Source organism: Delphinus delphis, chromosome 20 (genome assembly GCF_949987515.2).
Source record: "Delphinus delphis chromosome 20, mDelDel1.2, whole genome shotgun sequence".
Taxonomy (NCBI): domain Eukaryota; kingdom Metazoa; phylum Chordata; class Mammalia; order Artiodactyla; family Delphinidae; genus Delphinus; species Delphinus delphis.
In genome coordinates, this window is record NC_082702.1 from 28,597,508 (window position 1) to 28,617,209 (window position 19,702).

General features: G+C 37.7%; 1 protein-coding gene across 4 annotated transcripts in view; it reads left to right on the top strand.

The window, feature by feature from the left end:
- Window positions 1-718: 718 nt before the first annotated feature.
- RBL2 (RB transcriptional corepressor like 2) overlaps window positions 719-19,702 on the top strand; it is a 51,628-nt gene continuing 32,644 nt past the window's right edge. For 3 of the 4 annotated variants that reach the window (XR_009517429.1, XM_059999087.1, XM_059999086.1), the window contains exons 1-8: window positions 719-1,050; window positions 3,365-3,495; window positions 5,722-5,922; window positions 9,141-9,205; window positions 12,704-12,832; window positions 14,348-14,508; window positions 14,601-14,665; window positions 15,624-15,810. Coding sequence is in view for 3 of the 4 variants with exons in the window: in XM_059999087.1 (XP_059855070.1) it covers window positions 808-1,050; window positions 3,365-3,495; window positions 5,722-5,922; window positions 9,141-9,205; window positions 12,704-12,832; window positions 14,348-14,508; window positions 14,601-14,665; window positions 15,624-15,810 (1,182 nt within the window). In the remaining variant the exon portion in view is untranslated. The remainder of the gene's footprint in view (window positions 1,051-3,364; window positions 3,496-5,721; window positions 5,923-9,140; window positions 9,206-12,703; window positions 12,833-14,347; window positions 14,509-14,600; window positions 14,666-15,623; window positions 15,811-19,702) is intronic. The other variant, XM_059999088.1, reaches the window with a different exon arrangement.

A 19,702-nucleotide genomic window follows, 5' to 3' on the forward strand; every position in this document is an offset into this window, starting at 1 on the left:
TTCAAATGATCAATGAAGACAGAAAATGACCCCATAGCAAACCAGAAATGCCTTAGGGCTCCTCGTGCATGAAAACGTTTTATACCATACCCCTTTAAGAAATCAAAGACGACTGGAAACAAAGTGATTCATATAAATTTGAAAAGAGAAAGCAAAATGAAAATAAAAATAAAGGAAATGTAAATTTAAGCCAATTGGGTGAGTTAGAGTAGGACAAATATGTCACTTATAGTGAATGTAAATTCACCCTATGGGGAAAAAAAGAATTACTACTTTAAAAAAAAAATCCAATAATTATTTGAAAGTCGCAAATAAAATTAAAACATAGGAAAGAACTAGAATTAGGAATGACGCCGAAATTTGAATTTAGGCAGACAGGCCCTTTCTATTATCTTTATTTTTTAGATAAGGACACGCAGGTGATGAGTGTTATTTCTGGGGACACTTTGGACACTAAACCTTCACAGGTCAACGTTTCTTGGATGTTTTCTCTTCAGTACAGCCCTGCTGAATGGTCTCCCGATGAGGAGGTACTTGAAACGGAGAGAAGTCGCTTTTATTTCCACCCGAGGGAGACGACGCGAGATGATTTTTCTACATATGAGTTTTGATCCCCGTGGGCCCCCGGCCTGGACTACATTTCCCATCAACCCGTGCTCGGAACTACGGGCACCGATGTGTGGCGCAGCGCCGTTGGCCGCGGCGCAGTCGGCAATCAGTCGGCCGACTGGCGGGCGCTTCGCGGTTTGAATGGCTGGGGGCCCAGGCCCTCGGCTCACCTGAGGCCCCGCCGCCCAGGTGTGCGCTATGCCGTCGGGAGGCAACCAATCGCCGCCGCCGCCCCCTCCTCCTCTTCCGGCGGCGGCGGCCTCGGATGAAGAGGAGGAGGAGGATGCCGAGGCGGAGGACGCAGCGCAGTCGGCCCGGTCGCCGGCCCCTCAGACCCAACAGCGGTTCGACGAGCTGTGCAGCCGCCTGAACATGGACGAGGCGGCTCGGGCCGAGGCCTGGGACAGCTACAGGAGCATGAGCGAGAGCTACACGCTGGAGGTGCGCCCGGGGGGAGGAGACCAGCGGCTTTCCGGGCCTAGTGGTCCCGCCCCGCCTCCGGGAATGGAGTCCCTTGTCTCCCCGGCTCGGGCGCCCCGCGGTTGGGGGGTAGGGGGGACCCCTCCGCCCCTGCCGGCCCCGGCTCTCTGGGTCCCCAGCCTGGAGCGGGGAGGGAATCCTCTTTGCGAACCTTCGTCCTGGAAACCTGGCTTTTGAAAAGCTCTGTAGCGGCCCTGAAAGTGAACTCTGTCTCGCTGCTCTTCCCCCTCCGGTTCCGAAGCGGGAACAGCCCTTGCCCTAAAGTAGCACCGCGAGGCTGAGGTCGTGCTGCGGTCCGATTACAAAAACAAGCACCTTGTTGGCAGGATGAACAGGTGTAGTTGTCAAGACCGTACGCAGAAGGGGGTGGGGTGGGGCGGGGGCTTGCCTGCATTAGCTCTGAAATTAACCCGATGTTAGCGCCTGCGTTTCCGGGCTTCTTCAGTTCTTTTTGAACTGTACCAAATTGCCTTTGTCCAGGCCATTGCCTCCGTTTGAGTAAAAGCGTTACGTTTCGAGCTGTGTTTATGTATGTGTGAACAAAGACGAATCTTTCCCCTGCGCAAATGAAACGGGCTTTCTGCCCGCCTGGATATAGACACGCATTTGTCTCTAGGAAGTCAGGACTGCGACGACCTTGAGGACCTATTGGTCTCTCCAGACATTGCCCAGGACTCTTATAGTCGCTGCGATCTAGGCATGTTTTGTCCCTTTCTTCCGACGGGGCTTGCAGCGGAGAAAATGGCCATTCTAGCCAGTGAGGCTCAACCCTGTAGGCACCTCCCCTTTATGGGCCAATGGGAAGTGACACGGAAGTCTGCATTGTTTATCCGCTGTTTGACTGCCTGTGTGAGTGGTATTTAAACTGCAGGCCATACGATTTTAAGTTGTTGAATAGTTTGTGGAAAGAGTAGGGCAAATAGGCTTAGAATGGGAAGGCCTAACCGAGGTGTTATTTAACTATAAGAGGGTGTTTTTGCCTGTGTGGCACTCACTAAGGTTATTATTTTTTTATTCTTGCATTAATAGAATTTTAATTCAGTTCCTTATTCCCATTTTTACATCTGCAGCAGGGCGGGGTTGGGGGGGAAGCTAGTAATATACTGGCTTTGGAACCTGACAGACCTAGGTGACTTTGGGCAATTTACTTAACCATTCCAAACTCAATTTTGTGGTATGTTACTTTGAGATATTTGTACCTACCTTACAAAGCTGTTCTGATGGTTAAATAAGGTAACGTCGAGTTTCTGGAACATGAAGCACTCATATGGATAGCGCTTTGGAGTTTACAAAGCTCTTTCACATGCTTTGGTGATCTGGCTGAATAGGCCATGTTCTTGTTTCTTTCCTAGTGGTTCCTGTAGGCAGACAAAGAGAAGGACTCTTTTTTGGTGATGGGCATAAGTGCCTCCAAATAAGCTCTTATTTACCCTCAGGATAACCCTGTAAATTCGATAGAAAAAGCATTATTTCAACTCACAGTGGTTAAGTTGTGTGAAGCCCAGGGTTATATAAGCAAGTGACAAATAATAGATGGTTAGTAAATTATTTTTAAAAATAACTGTTTGATTTCTCAGTTTTTTAAAGACTTCGATCTCAGATTCTTAGCTCAGTTTACCCAGTAAGTGAATGATGTTCATTCATTTCCCAGATATTTTTTGATCACCTGTTCATGGCCAGACACTGTTACGTAGGTGCTGGGGATAGAGCAAGGCACAAAACATAAAATCCCTGCCCTTGTGGAACTAGTAGTCAGGTATGCTGTAAAATAATGGCGGGTGTCAGTCTCATGGAAGTGTACCCTGGAAAATAAAGCTCTTATGATATTTAATATAGAATAGTGGTTATAGAATTTTATCTTTTGATTTCTTGTATTTTCTCAATTCTCACAGTCCTCAGGTAAGAAAATTGAGCCTCTACAATTGTTAAGTAATTTGCCCAAGGTGATCTACTCCCATGCTGGGACTTCCACGGTGTATGTCCTGAGAGAGAGCACCAGGTGGAATTGTATTGCCTTTTATGATCTTGAAAGTTACATAGCATCACTTTCACCTGTGGTACTGGTTGAGACAATTCAAAGTGAGAGAACACAGACTTCAACCTCTCCGTGGAAGAATGTCAGTGTCACATTATACGAAGAGCATTTGGGACAGGGACATCACTGAAAATGCAATTTCCCACAAACATATAAATAACACTTTGAATTTAAACGAGTTTTTCATACTGAAATATACATAGTTCATTAGCTAAAAATCAATTTTCTTTTATTTTACAGGGAAATGATCTTCATTGGTTAGCATGTGCCTTATATGTGGCTTGCAGAAAATCTGTGCCAACTGTAAGCAAAGGGACAGTTGAAGGAAACTATGTATCTTTAACTAGAATCCTGAGATGTTCAGAGCAGAGGTAACTATGTCAGAGTTTGTAGAGTGTGACTAAGATAAACGCATAGTGACAGTAGGAATTTCTCTTTATCATTTTCCAAGCATTTGTACCTATGGAGTGCTAAATTTAGAAGTTAGGTTATGGTTTTTCTTTACCACATCTAAGTTAGTGTCCATTATATTATATTTCTTTGGTGAAAAATAATTAAATTTTAACGTATTTGGTACTTGTATGAAGCGTTTACTATTAGGTTATCATTACATTTAATTACATTAAGATAATCAATTACATTTTCATTCCTACTAGGTTAATATTACACAATGACTTATCATTGTGTACTATTGGGAGAACTCTAAGTAAAGATACTCTAAATTGAAAAACTAAATATTATATGGTATTAAACTGAGAACTACATGTACTGGACTTGTATCTAAAGAGGAGGCAGAAATTGCTTTTTCTATCTGTTGTGTAATTGAATTGATTACATTTATTATTTGTGCCGTTTGGGTTAATTTTCTCTTGGCTTATTAAAGATTGGTGGAAAAAGGATGTTTGGCATTTTGGAGGAAGTGCCACTGTCAAAATTTATGGACCTAGTGGTTTAAAAAAAAATCACTTACTATTAAAATAACAACAAATGTAATCTTTTAGCTGGAGTCTATTTATTAACCTTGAACTCCATCCTGAGTTATATTTAGGCCTAAGAACAAGAGGCAGCGTGTAAAGAGTTGAACACCTGGGCTGTAAACCTGCAGAAGTGGGCGTAAATAAGGTGCAAAGTATAATCATTACAAAGAAGAAAAGTGGAGTCAGACTCATCCAGTTAAATGACAGACAAGGGACTTTAGAAGCAAAGGTCAAATTATGGAATCATCATTATAAACTCTAGTAAACTAAGCTTACCTAATATTTTAATGCAAGTAATATCTCAGACTTCAGTTTTATTTCCAATTCGAAAGCTCAATTTTTGTTTTTAAATTTTTACCTATGGGTTCAGATTATTTACTTCTCTGCAGCAATGGACTAAATGAATTAAAAAGAAAGAGCAGATTGGGAAAAGATATTTACAGTGTAACAAAAGATTAGTATCCAGAATTACATAAAGGACTACTAACAAATAGTTAAATAATTGACAAATAGCTACTAAAAAATGGGAAAAGTATATGATTTCACAAAGGCCTAAACTCACATAGCTAATACATGTAGGTAAAGATGTTCAGTCTCACAAGTAATCAAGGAAGTTCGAAGTAAAAATAAGGTAATATTTCATTCTCATCAGATTGGGGAAATTTGGAGTCTCACGATACCAAGTTTGGTCATTATGTAGGGAAATAGGAACTCTGTATTGCTGGTGTACATTGGAGAGAGTATAAATTGGCACAGTCACTCTAGTGGGAAATTTGGCAGTATCTAGTAAAGTTGAAGATGCATATTCTCTGACTCAGCAATTCTGCTTCTCAGGGTAGTTCTTAAAGAAACTTCAGCGTACAAGTACAGAAATGTGTTCATTACAGCATTTTTGTTATAGTGAAAAATTAGAAACCTCAATTTCCATTGGTTGGGGAATGAACGCAAGACATGGTAGTTCATATGAAGGAATATTTTTAGCAATTAAAAATTAGATCTACACGTAGCAACATTAATCTCATAAACATATTGAATGAAAAAACAAGTTGTAGAATGCTACTTACAGTATGATACCATTTATATAAAAATTTAAAACCACACATACAAAAGATACTACTAAACTGTTTATGGGTACATATATAATCACACAGTAAGTGTAAAAACTCGGATGGGAAGACTCAGACTATACAGTGGTGCTTATCTTTGGGGAAGAAGAGTCCAAAGGGAACTGGCTGTTTCTGTAGAATCTGAAGCAAACATGGCAAAATGTATTTGATATGTTTATATTTGTTAAATCTGGCAATTGTTACATGAATGTTGGTTATGTTCTCTGGTTAACTACTTATTTTCCACTTCTTTTGTATTGATATGTATTTCATATTTCTTTTAAACTTTTAGGTAATCTCAGGAAAAGAGATTAGGGAAATTAGATTTGGAAGATGAGAGAAATAAACCAATCTGTGAGATTAGCCAGAGAGGCATGAGTTGTGATTTTATATCACTGTCTAAAAGTAATATAATTTAATGAGTTAATTTCAATTACTTTTAATTATCTAATTTGTATATTTTACCCTGTGTTAATTACAAAAAAAAAATCTCATTTTTTATTTTTAATATCAGCTTAATTGAATTTTTTCACAAGATGAAGAAATGGGAAGACATGGCAAACCTACCCGCACAGTTCAGAGAACGGACTGAGAGATTAGAAAGAAACTTCACTGTTTCTGCTGTAATCTTTAAGAAATATGAACCCATTTTTCAGGACATTTTTAAATATCCTCAAGAGGAGCAGCCTCGTCAACAAAGAGGAAGAAAACAGCGGTATGTTTTTATATTTGTTAAGCAGGAATACACATTTGTCTGTACTACAGTTTTGATCCCTTAGTTTGTGTCCCTCAGTTTATTTTGCTGGTCTTAAGAAACAAATGTGATTTCATAAGTAATCTTTCTTTCCAATAATAATTTCTTGCTTTTCATTGTATGTTAGCTCTGAAGAGTTTGGCTTCTTTCACGTTGCAAAATGTGTGGAATCTCTGTTTCTATAAACTTTCCCTGTTCATTTAAGCAACCGAAAATGCAAAAATCAGACCTTAGATACTCTCACCAGTTAGCAATCTTGGGTATAGAATATGACTACTTAATTTTCTATTATCGATGATATTGACTATTTCTATTATTTTCTACATATTATAATACATATAGACTATTTCTTTATTTGACTTTTATGTCAAAGTGAATAGTAAAAAAATCCCCCTGAAAAGCCTTCTCTATGTATTTTGATGTTTACAACCTGTGAAAAGTAGAGAAACCGGATTGGGGGGAGAATAGTGGAACTGAAAACTGAAACTATTATGAAATTCTGCTTCTGACTATGTGTGCAAATCTGTAAACTTATTCTGGCTCGACGTTTTCCATCTTTCCTGGTAGATAAGGGCAATTATGGGATACAAATTCTCTACTTTTATCACGAAAGTTTTTTTCATAAAGTAGAAATGAAAATTTGTTCTTAAAATAGAACTAGAAAAATGTTGACAAGAAAAGTAGGGGAAAAGAAGTTATTGTAATTGAATGAATAATGTTTGCTTCTCTTTCAATATAAAAATGTTCCCAAACTGTGAAGGATGTTTACAGTAAGTGAGCAGCTTTAAAAAATAAAACGATGTTCATTTTTATATACTTGACCCCACTGATACGGAAGCAGCTGGTCTAGTTTGCTTGCAGTTTTAGGGAATTGTCTATTTATAATTAAGTATTCTAAAGTTTGGATAGAAGCTTGTTTCTGAGTCTAAGTGAGGCTGATATGATCATTTATAGAAAGATATAGAATATCTTCTTTCTCTGAAGTGTTGTAAAAATGATTTCAGATTGTATTTGCTTTGATATTTATTAGGGTGTATGGACTACTTAATTCTAATTCAGAAAATTCTAATAAGTTTACCTAAAAATTTTACATCTATATCACCCTGTATACTTTTTATTAGTACTTTTGGCTAATATTAGTAATAGTAATGTATACCATTTACTGAGTATTTATTATGGGGCAGGGACTCTTCTAAGACTTAAGCATGTATTACTTCAGTTAATCATTACGATGGCTTTATGAGGTTGATACTGTTGTTACACGTGGGGGGAAACAAGCCTTTGAGAGGTTAAGTAATTTGGCCAAGGTCACACAGTAAGTGTGGAGCTCTTATTGAAACTTAAGTAGTCTGCCTGCAGAACCCGTGTATTTCACCACGACTCAGTATTGCATCTCACACACTGGTCTTTGAAAATTTCTCACTGAGTATTTATTGAGAGCTTACTGTATGTAGGATACAAATGTTAAAAAAAAAAAAAAAAAAAAACCAAAACCCAGAGTCACTGTCTTTTGAGAGCTTACAGTAAGTATAGTCAGGGAGAGGCATGTATAAGTGCAAAAGATAATAGAAATGTAGGACTTTGGGGGCAAAAATAAGCCACTCTGTATAAGACAGTTAGGTAAGGTTCCATGGAGTAGGCAGAAATAGGACTGGAAGGATGGGTAGGATTTTGATAGGTGAATTTGGAGATACAGGTAGCCTTCTATGCAGAGGATGAAGAATGAAGACACCGAAGCAGCAAAGTAGGAGGAAATTTGGCTAAGCAGGTTAAGTTTGTTCTAGAGTTCTAGAGCCAGTTTTTGGAGTGGCTTGAGTGTTGTTTTTTTCTTCCAGTTTTATTGTGGTATAATTAACATGCAGCACTATATAAATTTAAGGTGTACAGCATAATGATCTGACTTACATACATCATGAAATGATGACCACAGTAAGTTTAGTGAACAGCCATCATCTCACTTAGAAATACAAAACTAAATAGAAAAAAAATTTTTCTTTGTGATCACAACTCTTAAGATTTATTCTCTTAACTTTCATATATAGCATACAGCAGTGTTAATTATATTTATGTTGTACATTACATCGCTAGGACTTATTTTTCTTATAACTGTAAGTTAGAATGGCTTCTAAAATGTTTGACTTTTATCTTGCTAGGTAGCAAAACTAGGTAGTTTATCACATGCCTATGGTGGGGAGGCTACTTTTTAAAGCAGGGCAATGACGTTTAATCCTTGCCATCGACTGGTGAATGAAATACAGTATTATACCCAAGTAGAATGATCTTTTAGCAGATGGAGAGACTAAGGCACATGGAGAGCAAGTGTACTTAGCTAATGACAGTGAGGGAACTAAACCCCAGTCTTCAGATTCTTCTCTTCAAAGCACCTTGGTAGAATAAGGCTATTGGGATATGGAGCCAACAGATGTCTTACCTAAACATTGGCAGAGGATTTGGTAGAAAAGCCAAGTTTAAAACAGGTCTGAAACTCCCTGTAGCAGACATCTTAGCAAATATAACAGGTACACTTTTATTTTCCCCCTTCCTCCTCCCTGCAACAGGTACTCCTAATGATAGAAATATAAGGAATTATGGGGAGCCCCGAATTTACATTAAAAAGTCCTTTCGTGGGACTTCCCTGGCGGTCCATTGGTTAAGACTCCGAGCTCCCACTGCAGGGGGCACGGGTTCGGTCCCTGGTCGGGGTAAGATCCCGCATGCCATGCAGCACAGCCAAAAAAAAAAAAAATCCATTTGTGACTCGATATATAATCTGGAATGTCTTTAGGGAGGGAGGGTTTACATTTCATCAACTATGGTGGAGGGGAAAAAAAGTTGGAGGAATATCTGCCTGCATACATGGGTCTTAAAGCAGCATTAGCCTTGCTGATGTCATCAGAAGAACTATTGTTACTCGTTTTATTTTCTACCTTACTTATCTTGACCTGCAAAAGCTTTTACACCTCTTCAGAATTTTCTTCTAAGATGAGTGCTTTCCCTTGCTCCCAGCTATTCCCTTACCAGTATTTGGTTGGAGCAGAACTTCTTGCACATTTTCCATGTGAAATGAATCTGCTGTCACTCCCTCTAACTGTGGGTTTTGTTTCTCACCTAGTTTACAGTCATTTGTCATGTCTTTTTCTGATTCTTCTGTTATCTCATGACTTTTTTCTCCCCCAAAGGCGACAGCCCTGTACCGTGTCTGAAGTTTTCCATTTTTGTTGGGTGCTTTTTATATATGCAAAAGGTAAGGAAAGAGTGATATTTATTTAAATATTAGTTTATTTAAAAGTTCAGGTACTACTATTGTCAACCTATAATGTGTATCAGGAAAAGATTCTCACTGAAAAATTTCTCAAGGCTTTTAGTCCCAGGTTCTTTTTTAAGTATTGCCTTTTCATAAGAGTCTTTTGAAATTCTTTACAGTATCCCAAACTTCCTTCATTAAATGGAAAATCCTTCGTTTTGTTCTTACACAACATTTTTTCCAAAGCACATTATCTCTGAATTATGGACTGAAACACATTAGTGTGTCTGTGCTTATATCTTGGGCTGTATTTTTCACGAGACATGTCTTATTTAATTGAGTGGGACTGATCGTTTTCAGAGTAGTTCAGATTACTTTTTACATCTTGTTCAGATAAATATGCTTGATCAAATACCTTTAGATACAACTTATTTTCTCTACCTCCTCTTCTCACTTAACCTGTCCAAGGTCTGCATTCAGTGAAATACATTTTTATTCTTATTATTGTCCTCTCTGTATTTTTTTAATCAGGAATGAATTGACTATCAGTAAGTTTATTGAAATGAAATATAAAATATGTGTAAAATTTATGCAGCTTATTCCTAGGCATAGTGTCTTTTTTTTTTTAATTGAGGTATAGTTGTTTTACAATGTTGTGTTAGTTTCTACTGTGCAGCGAAGTGGAGTTCCCTGTGCTATACAGCAGGTTCTTACCTCTCTGTATTTCTATGTAGAAATGATTCTTACTAATATATAGAAGAGCAGAAAGTACAGTTACACAGCTTTTTCTATAGATTATATAGAATGCCTTTGCCATTAAGATATCCCAATAAAATGCAAAGTTAAAATCAAAGAATTATTAGAGCTGGCAGGTATTTCATAAATATAAGAGGTTCTCATTATTAGATCCATTTGTCCAACTTATTTAAAGAGTCAGTAACTGAGGCCCAGAAACTAGCTGCTAGAAACAGAGCTAGGATTTGAATCCACATCTCCTAGCTCTTGGTTTCATGCTGCATGTGTAGGCCCTCTAGCAGGGATGTGTCCCTTGGTGTCAGTTCAATTTGTCTGATTGTAGCTGGTCCTTTCTAGCTAGTTAGGTTAGAACTTATCCTTCCTTCCCTGAGTTGCATGCTTTATTGAAAAGAAAAATCTTTCTTTTGTCAAAAATGAGCTCTTGGTTATTTTTGCTTTCCATCACACTGGATGTTTCTTTAGCAGAGATGAAGGTGGTGTGATCAGTGGCATGAAATTTAGAAAGGCTTAATAAGAGCATATAAACTGTTTTCATGATGGTTGGAACATTTGCTACCACTTGGCTTACTGTGGCTGGTGTTATGATATTAGTCTTGACAGTAGATTGTGGGCAGGTATATCTGACTTCTAGGATTTATATCTGTTTTATGTCTTATGACATATGTATACTTGGAGGTAAGTATTTGGTACTATATAAATTATTGGAAGAGAAGTGTATTTATTTAGGTTTTGGTCTCACTTGATCAACTGGGGTGGCATAGCTTTTGTCTCTACAATTAACTCAGTGTTTGAGTTTTACCTTACTGTTATTAATTCCGATATAATTATTTGGTCTAAAGAGCCTTTGTCTACCCACGATCCAGCACTATGATCGTTTATGATTCACTAGGATCTTTTCCAATAGAGTAGTTTAGTTGGTTTTATTCAGTTCTTGGTTTAGTTATTTGGGGGATGGTGTACTCTTATAGACACCTTTTTCATGACTTTGTCTGCAACAGTGGGCATCCCAGATTATCTCATTCCTGATAAACAAGCTAACTTTTGCCTGTTATCTTTGTTGACTTCCAATGGCAAGTACACACGAGTGACAAGTTTGGGCTTGTTGTCATGAAGGGCTTTGTGGACTGAAGACTGTTAGGTGCCACTTCCTGTTTTACATGTTATCCCAAGTCTTCAGTCAGATTATCTTTGTTGATTGAAAGATAAAATATCTCACGAAGTGAGATTTATTTCTAAAGTCAGGATTTGAAATGTAGAGTATGTCATGATGGGAGAGTCCTGGAGTTTAGGTTCTGATCTTTAGGGGCATTTCAGATTTTTGTTAGAAGTCACTGTGCTGCCAGTTATTTCCTTCCGTGGCAGGTACAACACCAGCGACAAGTTTAGGCTTGTCAGTGTGTAGGGCTTTGTAGCTTGAAACTGGTAGGTACCACTTCCTGTTTTACATCTGAGGAATTGAGTATATTTTAATATTAAGCATCTTTTTTGTGAAACCATGCAAGTTAGTATGGTTATATCAATGCAAAGTTTAGCCTATTAATTATCATTTGTCTTTTTGGCAGCAGAAAACTATTTTTTCTCTTTAATCCATTTAAATTGATTTGTTGAAATATTTCCATCTATTAAAAAAAAAAAAGAATTGCTTATCCTGCTATGCTGAGGTAAGTGGTAACTTTCTTTAGAGGAAAGGAGAGAAAACAGCCTGAAACAGAGTAGTGTGAGTGTGTGTGTGTATGCATTTGGGTAGTCATTTAGTGTGAAAATGTCAAGGTTTAGAAATAATTCTTCAGATGTATGTTAGCTGTTTAAGTTGAATTCATCTGATGTTATAAGAGTGTAAAATCAATATGAAGCATATATATGCAGTGTTTAATGCTTAAAGATACAAAAAAAATCTAGAAATATTCCTTAATTTCTAAGAATAATAAAACTGTTTTAACTGCCTATAAAAACTCTTTTCAATGTTAGAGTTAAACCAGAACTACAGAAATGACATGTTTCTTTAGGTTTAGGTTTTGGTTTATTTTTTTGTTACCAAGCATCAACAATTATTCCCGGGATACTAGCTCTAGAACTGAAATATCTTTTATTGTGGTCCTGTTGCATTAATTTATATGAGCTTGTATTACTACATCAAAAAGTATTTAAAATATTACTGTTAGGAGTCTGGTTATAGTTTCTGGTCTTTTTAAAATACATACATGAAAAAATAATTACATTAATCATTTTTTCAGCTTTTCCCATCTAAGCATTTCTACCAGTTTTCTTGACAGAAAAATATTTTCATACCAAACAATTTCTTAACAGCTTGAGATAATTTATGAAGTTGTTTGTGTTCAGAATTGTCAAAAGAAAAACCAATTATGATAAAATTTTGATCAGCTATTAGGCATTTAATAAATGCTTATTTAATGAATATTAATGAATGGCATTTATAGTAAAGTTTTGGTTTTTCTTAAACTCTTTTTTTAAAAATACTTATTTTTAAAATTTATTTATTTGGTTGTGCCAGGTCTTAGTTGTGGCCGGCGGGCTTCTTAGCCTTACTCTTATCTATCTAGTTTAATAAATTTCTAAGAGTTTAATATTTCAAACTGTGAATTTGCCAAAACACTTTCTGTAGCTCTTGAGTCAGCTTTGTACACTGTTGTATAATGTCATTTTAACTAAAGGAAGAAATTATTTTAAAAATATTGTGAAGTTGATGCAAATTTAACTCTATAATTGTTTATAATCCTGTAGGTAATTTCCCCATGATTAGTGATGATCTGGTTAATTCTTATCATCTTCTGCTGTGTGCTTTGGACTTAGTTTATGGAAATGCCCTTCAATGTTCCAATCGTAAAGAACTTGTGAACCCTAATTTTAAAGGTAAGTTTGTAAATCAAAGACTATCAGACAACTCACATTTCTACATTATGTTTACTGTTGGGAGTTGTACACATACTATAGCTTTCCTAGCATCAGAGAACATAAATGCTTTTCAAAGCTTCATCACCAGAGTACTTACAACTAGGAGTTGAGCTCTCTGTAAAAATATTTATGGAAAAAGAAATTGCAAATATCACAAAGTTTAAAGTCTTAGATGACAACTTTAGAAGTTTCTGAAATATATATTCAACAAGAAGAAGGAATTTAAAAACCTGGAGTAGCGAAGATGACATTAGAGCTGACGGTGGTTTTCTACATTGGCAAGTTTCATGGCTGACACACAGGAGGAGGTCAAAGCAGATTTATTGAAAGAATCTCCATTTCAGATCTTTTCTATAGAAGAGGAGTAGCTATGGTTCTAAAATAAGTAAAATGAATTTTCAACTCTAAACTAAAAGGTGTTTGGAAATGATAGTTATTTTGGCTATCCATTTAGTAGGCTTTAAGGTATATAATTTCTATGAATGATATACAGTAAGAGACCAATTATGTATAAAGCAAATATTAAAAAGTATTTATTGGGCTTCCCTGGTGGCGCAGTGGTTAGGAGTCCGCCTGCCGATGCAGGGAACGCGGGTTCGTGCCCGGGTCCGGGAGGATCCCGCGTGCCGCGGAGCGGCTGGGCCCGTGAGCCATGGCCACTGAGCCTGCGCGTCCGGAGCCTGTGCTCCTCAACGGGAGAGGCCACAACAGTGAGAGGCCCGCGTACCACAAAAAAAAAAAAAAAGTATTTATTGAGCTATTATATAATGCTGCTGCTATTTGAATAATAACTTGGTAGGATTCTGAGTGATTGTTAGTTGTGGGGTGGTTACAATTAGAATTTCAGCTTGTCTGAATCTCAAGGTAGATTTTTAAAGTCAGTGGAGTTAATTACTTCAGTTGCTTCTGGTTTGGTAAGTTTAATGTTCTCTGTATTCTGTCCTTTTATTTCTTTCCTAACTCCCTTTTATATTTCTATATAGCTGCTTCCCTTCATTTTATCCCCTCTTCTTTATTTCTCTTGCATTGAATCTAGAACAAGGGCTGTAAATTAACATGATAAATACATATAATATAATTAAATCAAAGTATATAAAGAGTGTGTACTTTGAACAGTAATTTTTTTCAAAGTGCTATTTTTTATTTGAATGTAACGCTTATTGGCAACATTTTATTTTTCTGGTTTTTAGATCTTATAGCAATATACTAAATTATTTTTTTAGTTTTTCTTTTTTAACCGTCTCCAGGTAGATAACTGAATAACTGAAATCTTTTGAGCAGTGATACGCTTTACCTCTATTTGCTATTTTTGAAGTATATTTAAATAGAGTCAAATTAGGCCCTTACACTATTTCCTGTACACTCATATGCTAACTCAAGTGCTGATTAGACTCTCTATTATTTATAGTTTAGTTTATTACAGTTTGGTTTATGGAATGCTACCTGCTATCTCTATGATTTTACCCATCACAGGTCTATCTGAAGATTTTCACGCTAAGGATTCTAAACCTTCTTCCGACCCACCTTGTGTCATTGAGAAACTCTGTTCCTTACATGACGGCCTAGTTTTGGAAGCAAAGGGAATAAAGGAACATTTCTGGAAACCCTATATTAGGAAACTTTATGAAAAAAAGGTTTGTAAGTAGTAAAGAAGTAATTTGAAAATATCTTCTGGGCAAAGACTTGATTTAATACGATGACTTAAGGATCTTTTCTTTCATCATAGCTCCTTAAGGGAAAAGAAGAAAATCTTACTGGTTTTCTAGAACCTGGGAATTTTGGAGAGAGTTTGTGAGTACTTCTGTTATAAACGTACTTTAATGTTTTAAATTATGTACCGAGGAAACCTCAGAGTTTCATGTTTTTTTGTTTTTTTTAAATTTATTTAATTTATTTATTTTGGCTGCGCTGGGTCTTCATTGCTGCGCGCGGTTGTGCCGAGCAGGGGATGGTCTTCATTGTGGTGTGCAGGCTTCCCATTGTGGTGGCTTCTCTTGTTGCGGAGCATGGGCTCTAGGCGCGCAGGCCTCAGCAGCCGTGGCTCACGGGCTCCAGAGCTCAGGCTCAGCAGCTGCGGCTCACGGGCCTACTTGCTCCGCGGCATGTGGGATCCTCCCGGACCAGGGCTCGAACCCGTGTCCCCTGCATTGGCAGGCGGATTCTTAACAACTGTGCCACCAAGGAAGCCCGAGTTTCATGTTTTTATTGTTTTGTCCTGGAAATTTAGAATATGTCTTGTGGCAGAATATAGGGATGCAGTAAAAAAAATTCTGTCAACTATTACTCGAAGCACATGTTTTAGATTTATTGAAAACTGTATGGCCGTTCTTTAAAGCTTTAATAGTTAAGCTTTTGGATCGTGATTTTTGAAATAAAGAAATTCTTTTGGAACTACACAGGGGAAGAATGATGATGTGGAAGTACTTAGGTCTTCAAACTTGCCTGGAGCAGCTAAGAAAGATAATTAGGCTTCTCACCAGAAGCTGTACCTACCAGGCAGCTTGGTACAGGATACCCATCCTGAAATACTGTCACCAAAATATACTTACTGTACAATGCATGAGCATAATGGAGCAAGCGTGCATTTTATACTCCTCAGTTTTTATAATTAACAGTGATCCCACTAAAACTTAACTTTTACAAAATTATTAGAATTTTTAGTAAATGAAAAAAATGAAACAAGTAGCCTAAAACAACTGAAATGGCAGTTCCGTGAGTATACATTTTGCCTATTTTTTTTCCCCTATAGTAAAGCCATCAATAAGGCCTATGAGGAGTATGTTTTATCTGTTGGGAATTTAGATGAGCGGATTTTTCTTGGAGAGGATGCTGAAGAGGAAATTGGGACCCTCTCAAGGTGTTTGAATACTGGTTCAGGAACAGAGACTGCTGAAAGGGTGCAGATGAAAAGCATCTTGCAGCAGCACTTTGACAAGGTGAGTTGAGCCATGCCAGAAGAGTGGAAGTACAGGAGCAGACATGCCAGAGGTTCTATTTTATTTTGGTAATTGTGTGTGTAGATGCGTTTTACTTGCTTCCAGTGTGAAAAAGAAAATTCACATCCTACTTATCTTAATTGAAAAAGTTATCTCCCAGGAGATGGAAACAACCTAAGTGTCCATCATCGGATGAATGGATAAAGAAGATGTGGCACATATATACAGTGGAATATTACTCAGCCATAAAAAGAAACGAAATTGAGCTATTTGTAATGAGGTGGATGGACCTAGAGTCTGTCATACAAAGTGAAGTAAGTCAGAAAGAGAAAGACAAATACCGTATGCTAACACATAGATATGGAATTTAAGAAAAAAAAATGTCATGAAGAGCCTAGGGGTAGGACAGGAATAAAGACACAGACCTACTAGAGAATGGACTTGAGGATATGGGGAGGGGGAAGGGTGAGCTGTGACAAAGTGAGAGGGTGGCATGGACATATATACACTACCAAACATAAAATAGATAGCTGGTGGGAAGCAGCCGCATGGCACAGGGAGATCAGCTCGGTGCTTTTTGACCACGTAGAGGGGTGGGATAGGGAGAGTGGGAGGGAGGGAGACGCAAGAGGGAAGAGATATGGGAACATATGTATATGTATTACTGATTCACTTTGTTATAAAGCAGAAACTAACACACCATTGTAAAGCAATTATACTCCAATAAAGATGTAAAACAAAACAAACAAACAAACAAAAAACACTTTTGGGGCTTCCCTGGTGGCGCAGTGGTTGAGAGCCTGCCTGCCGATGCAGGGGACATGGGCTCGTGCCCCGGTCCGGGAAGGTCCCACGTGCCGCGGAGCGGCTGGGCCCGTGAGCCATGGCCGCCAAGTCTGCGCGTCCAGAGCCTGTGCTCCACAACGGGAGAGGCCACAACAGTGAGAGGCCCGTGTACCGCAAAAAACAAAACAAAACAAAAGAAAAAAAAACACTTTTGAGGACCAAAAAAAAAAGTTATCTGTATGTTTACTGTTTTAAATTTTGTCAACCTTGACTTTCAAAATTTTTGGTTAGATCTGGGAAAAAGAATTTAATATACATGTAAATGAATGTATCATGCTGATGATTGTTGGTTTTGAGAAGATGGGCCAGTAATATACAGCCCATATTGAACATAGTAAGTGTTTAGAAAATGTTGATTGACCCAAATTGGTACCTTCATCTAAGAGACTAGAGAAACTGAGAATCTGTAGTCTTCAAGAAAGTTCTGTTAAACTGAGTTTCAGGATCATGTGTATATTTCATGCAGACACTTAGGATGATGGCGACTAGGAGTTTCCCTTCTGTTGTGTGGTGTTCATACAACAGAAAATAAGCACCTTCTGACAGGTGCTTCCAGAGGCAGTGTAGCTAATTCCAAGGGGTAACTCACCTGTAAGACCAGACTTAAGACTGGTTTGCTTTCTCATTCAACGAATATTCTCAAGGTATGCTGTATGTCAGATTGTGTCCTGGACACTGGGGCTATGTCAGTGAACAAAACAGCTATGAATATCCTGGAATTTACTGATGGCTTGGATCTAGGGTGTGAAAAAAAAGAAAACAGTGATGACTCCAGTTGGATGAATGGTATAAAAGCTAAAGTCCTTACAAATGCCTAAAAAGTCTTCAGTGATCTAGCTGTGCTACCTCTCTGAATTCATCTCCCACCACTTTCCTCCTCACCCTTTCCACTCATGCCACATTAACCTCCTTTTTCATTCTTCAGATATGCCAAGCATACTCCCAACTCAAAGCCTTTGCTCTTGCTGTTTTCTCAGCCTAGAGCATGTTTCTTCAAGATGCTCATGTGGTTTACTTCCTCGCTTCCTTCAGATCTCTGATAACCTGACTACTGTATAAAATAATAACCACTAGCATCCTCCCCTACCTCAGGACTTGCTTTCCCCCTTACTTTGCCATTAGTGTTCCTGTTAGTATTTATCAGTGTCTGATGGTTGGTAGGTAGGTAGGTAGAAATAAAGAATTGTTTGTCTCAAGATAATAAATACATAGAAAGAGAGAGAGAAGGAGAGAAAGGGAGGAAGAGAGGGAGAGAGGAAGAAAGGAAGGAAGGATAGATGGGTTGTTTATTATCTGTCTCCCTGCATTAGAATATAAGCTTTATGAGGTCTATGACCAGTGTTGTATTCAGTGCTTGTAGGCATTCCATAAATATTTACTATTTACATTTATTGAGGGGAAAGAACAAGTCTAGCGGGGAAAAAATCAAGAATTAGAGTTATGAGCACGTTAAGGGTGAGATGTCTTTTAAATATTCTAGTAGAGGAGTTAAATAGGCCATTTAGAGATACAAGACTAGAGCTCACAGCAAAAGTAAGGGCTGTATATATATATATATATATATATATATATATATATATATATATATATACCCTTAGGATATATATAGTGTCATTAGGATATGGATGGCTTTTAAAGCCATGGAATTAAGAGAGGTTACCTAGTAGTATGAGTTGATAGACAATAAAAGAGGTCTAAGAAGTTAAAGAGAGACTCTTCTTGATCAGAATGCACAGGAAGCTTTAAACTAAGAACTTAAACAGGGCTACCAAGAAGCCCCATGCTGACCTTGAGGACTACAGACAGGAAGTTGTTTGTGGTTGTCGTATGTCATTTCCTTTGTGGAAGTGCTGCTACCTGTGGGCCACGTGGTGAGATGCTGCTGGCTGCTGTTGCTTCTCCTCCCAGCAATGCACTGGTTCATAAACAGGGAAGAAGGTGGCTGTAAGAAAAGCTGTTAAATATAGGGAGAAATCTTCTGAATGTAGTTAATCTACGTAGATCATCTTATTGACCTAAAAAAAATTACAGAATTAATTTCTTTGAAACAAAGTGAAAGTCTTGGCTCTACTCTTGTTTAACTCACAGAGAAGACACATATAGATTTATTTCTGTATGGCGAATTACTGTGTTTTTCTGTATCTTATGAAACTTGAATAGTTCTGTTGCCAGGTAAAAATTTTGCTGGGTGTTTTTACAACTATCTCTAGAATAAGCACATTTAATACATAGGGAAATATAGTCTATCTTGAATAGTAAAAAACTCTTTAGCTATCTTAACCTTTCAGAGTTTGTTGGAAAAATTAGAAAAGATATTTTATTAGCCTATGTATTTTTTTAACATCTTTATTGGAGTATAATTGCTTTACAATGGTGTGTTAGTTTCTGCTGTATAACAAAGTGAATCAATTATACGTATACATATGTCCCCATATCTCTTCCCTCTTGCATCTCCCTCCCTCCGACCCTCCCTATCCCACCCCTCTAGGTGGTCACAAAGCACCGAGCAGATCTCCGTGTGCAATGCGGCTGCTTCCCACTAGCTATCTATTTTACGTTTGGTAGTAAATATATGTCCATGCCATTCTCTCATTTTGTCACAGCTTACCCTTCCCCCTCCCCATATCCTCAAGTCCATTCTCTAGTAGGTCTGTGTCTTTATTCCTGTCTTGCCCCTAGGTTCTTCATGACCATTTTCTTTTTTTTTTTCATATTCCATATATATGTGTTAGCGTACGGTATTTGTTTTTCTCTTTCTGACTGCCACTCTGTATGACAGACTCCAGGTCCATCCACCACACTACAAATAACTCAATTTTGTTTCTTTTTATGGCTGAGTAATATTCCATTCTATATATGTGCCACATCTTCTTTATCCATTCATCTGTTAATGGACACGTAGGTTGCTTCCATGTCCTGGCTATTGTAAATAGAGCTGCAATGAACATTTTGGTTCATGACTCTTTTTGAATTATGGTTTTCTCAGAGTATATGCCCAGTAGTGGGATTGCTGGGTCATACAGTAGTTCTATTTTTACTTTTTTAA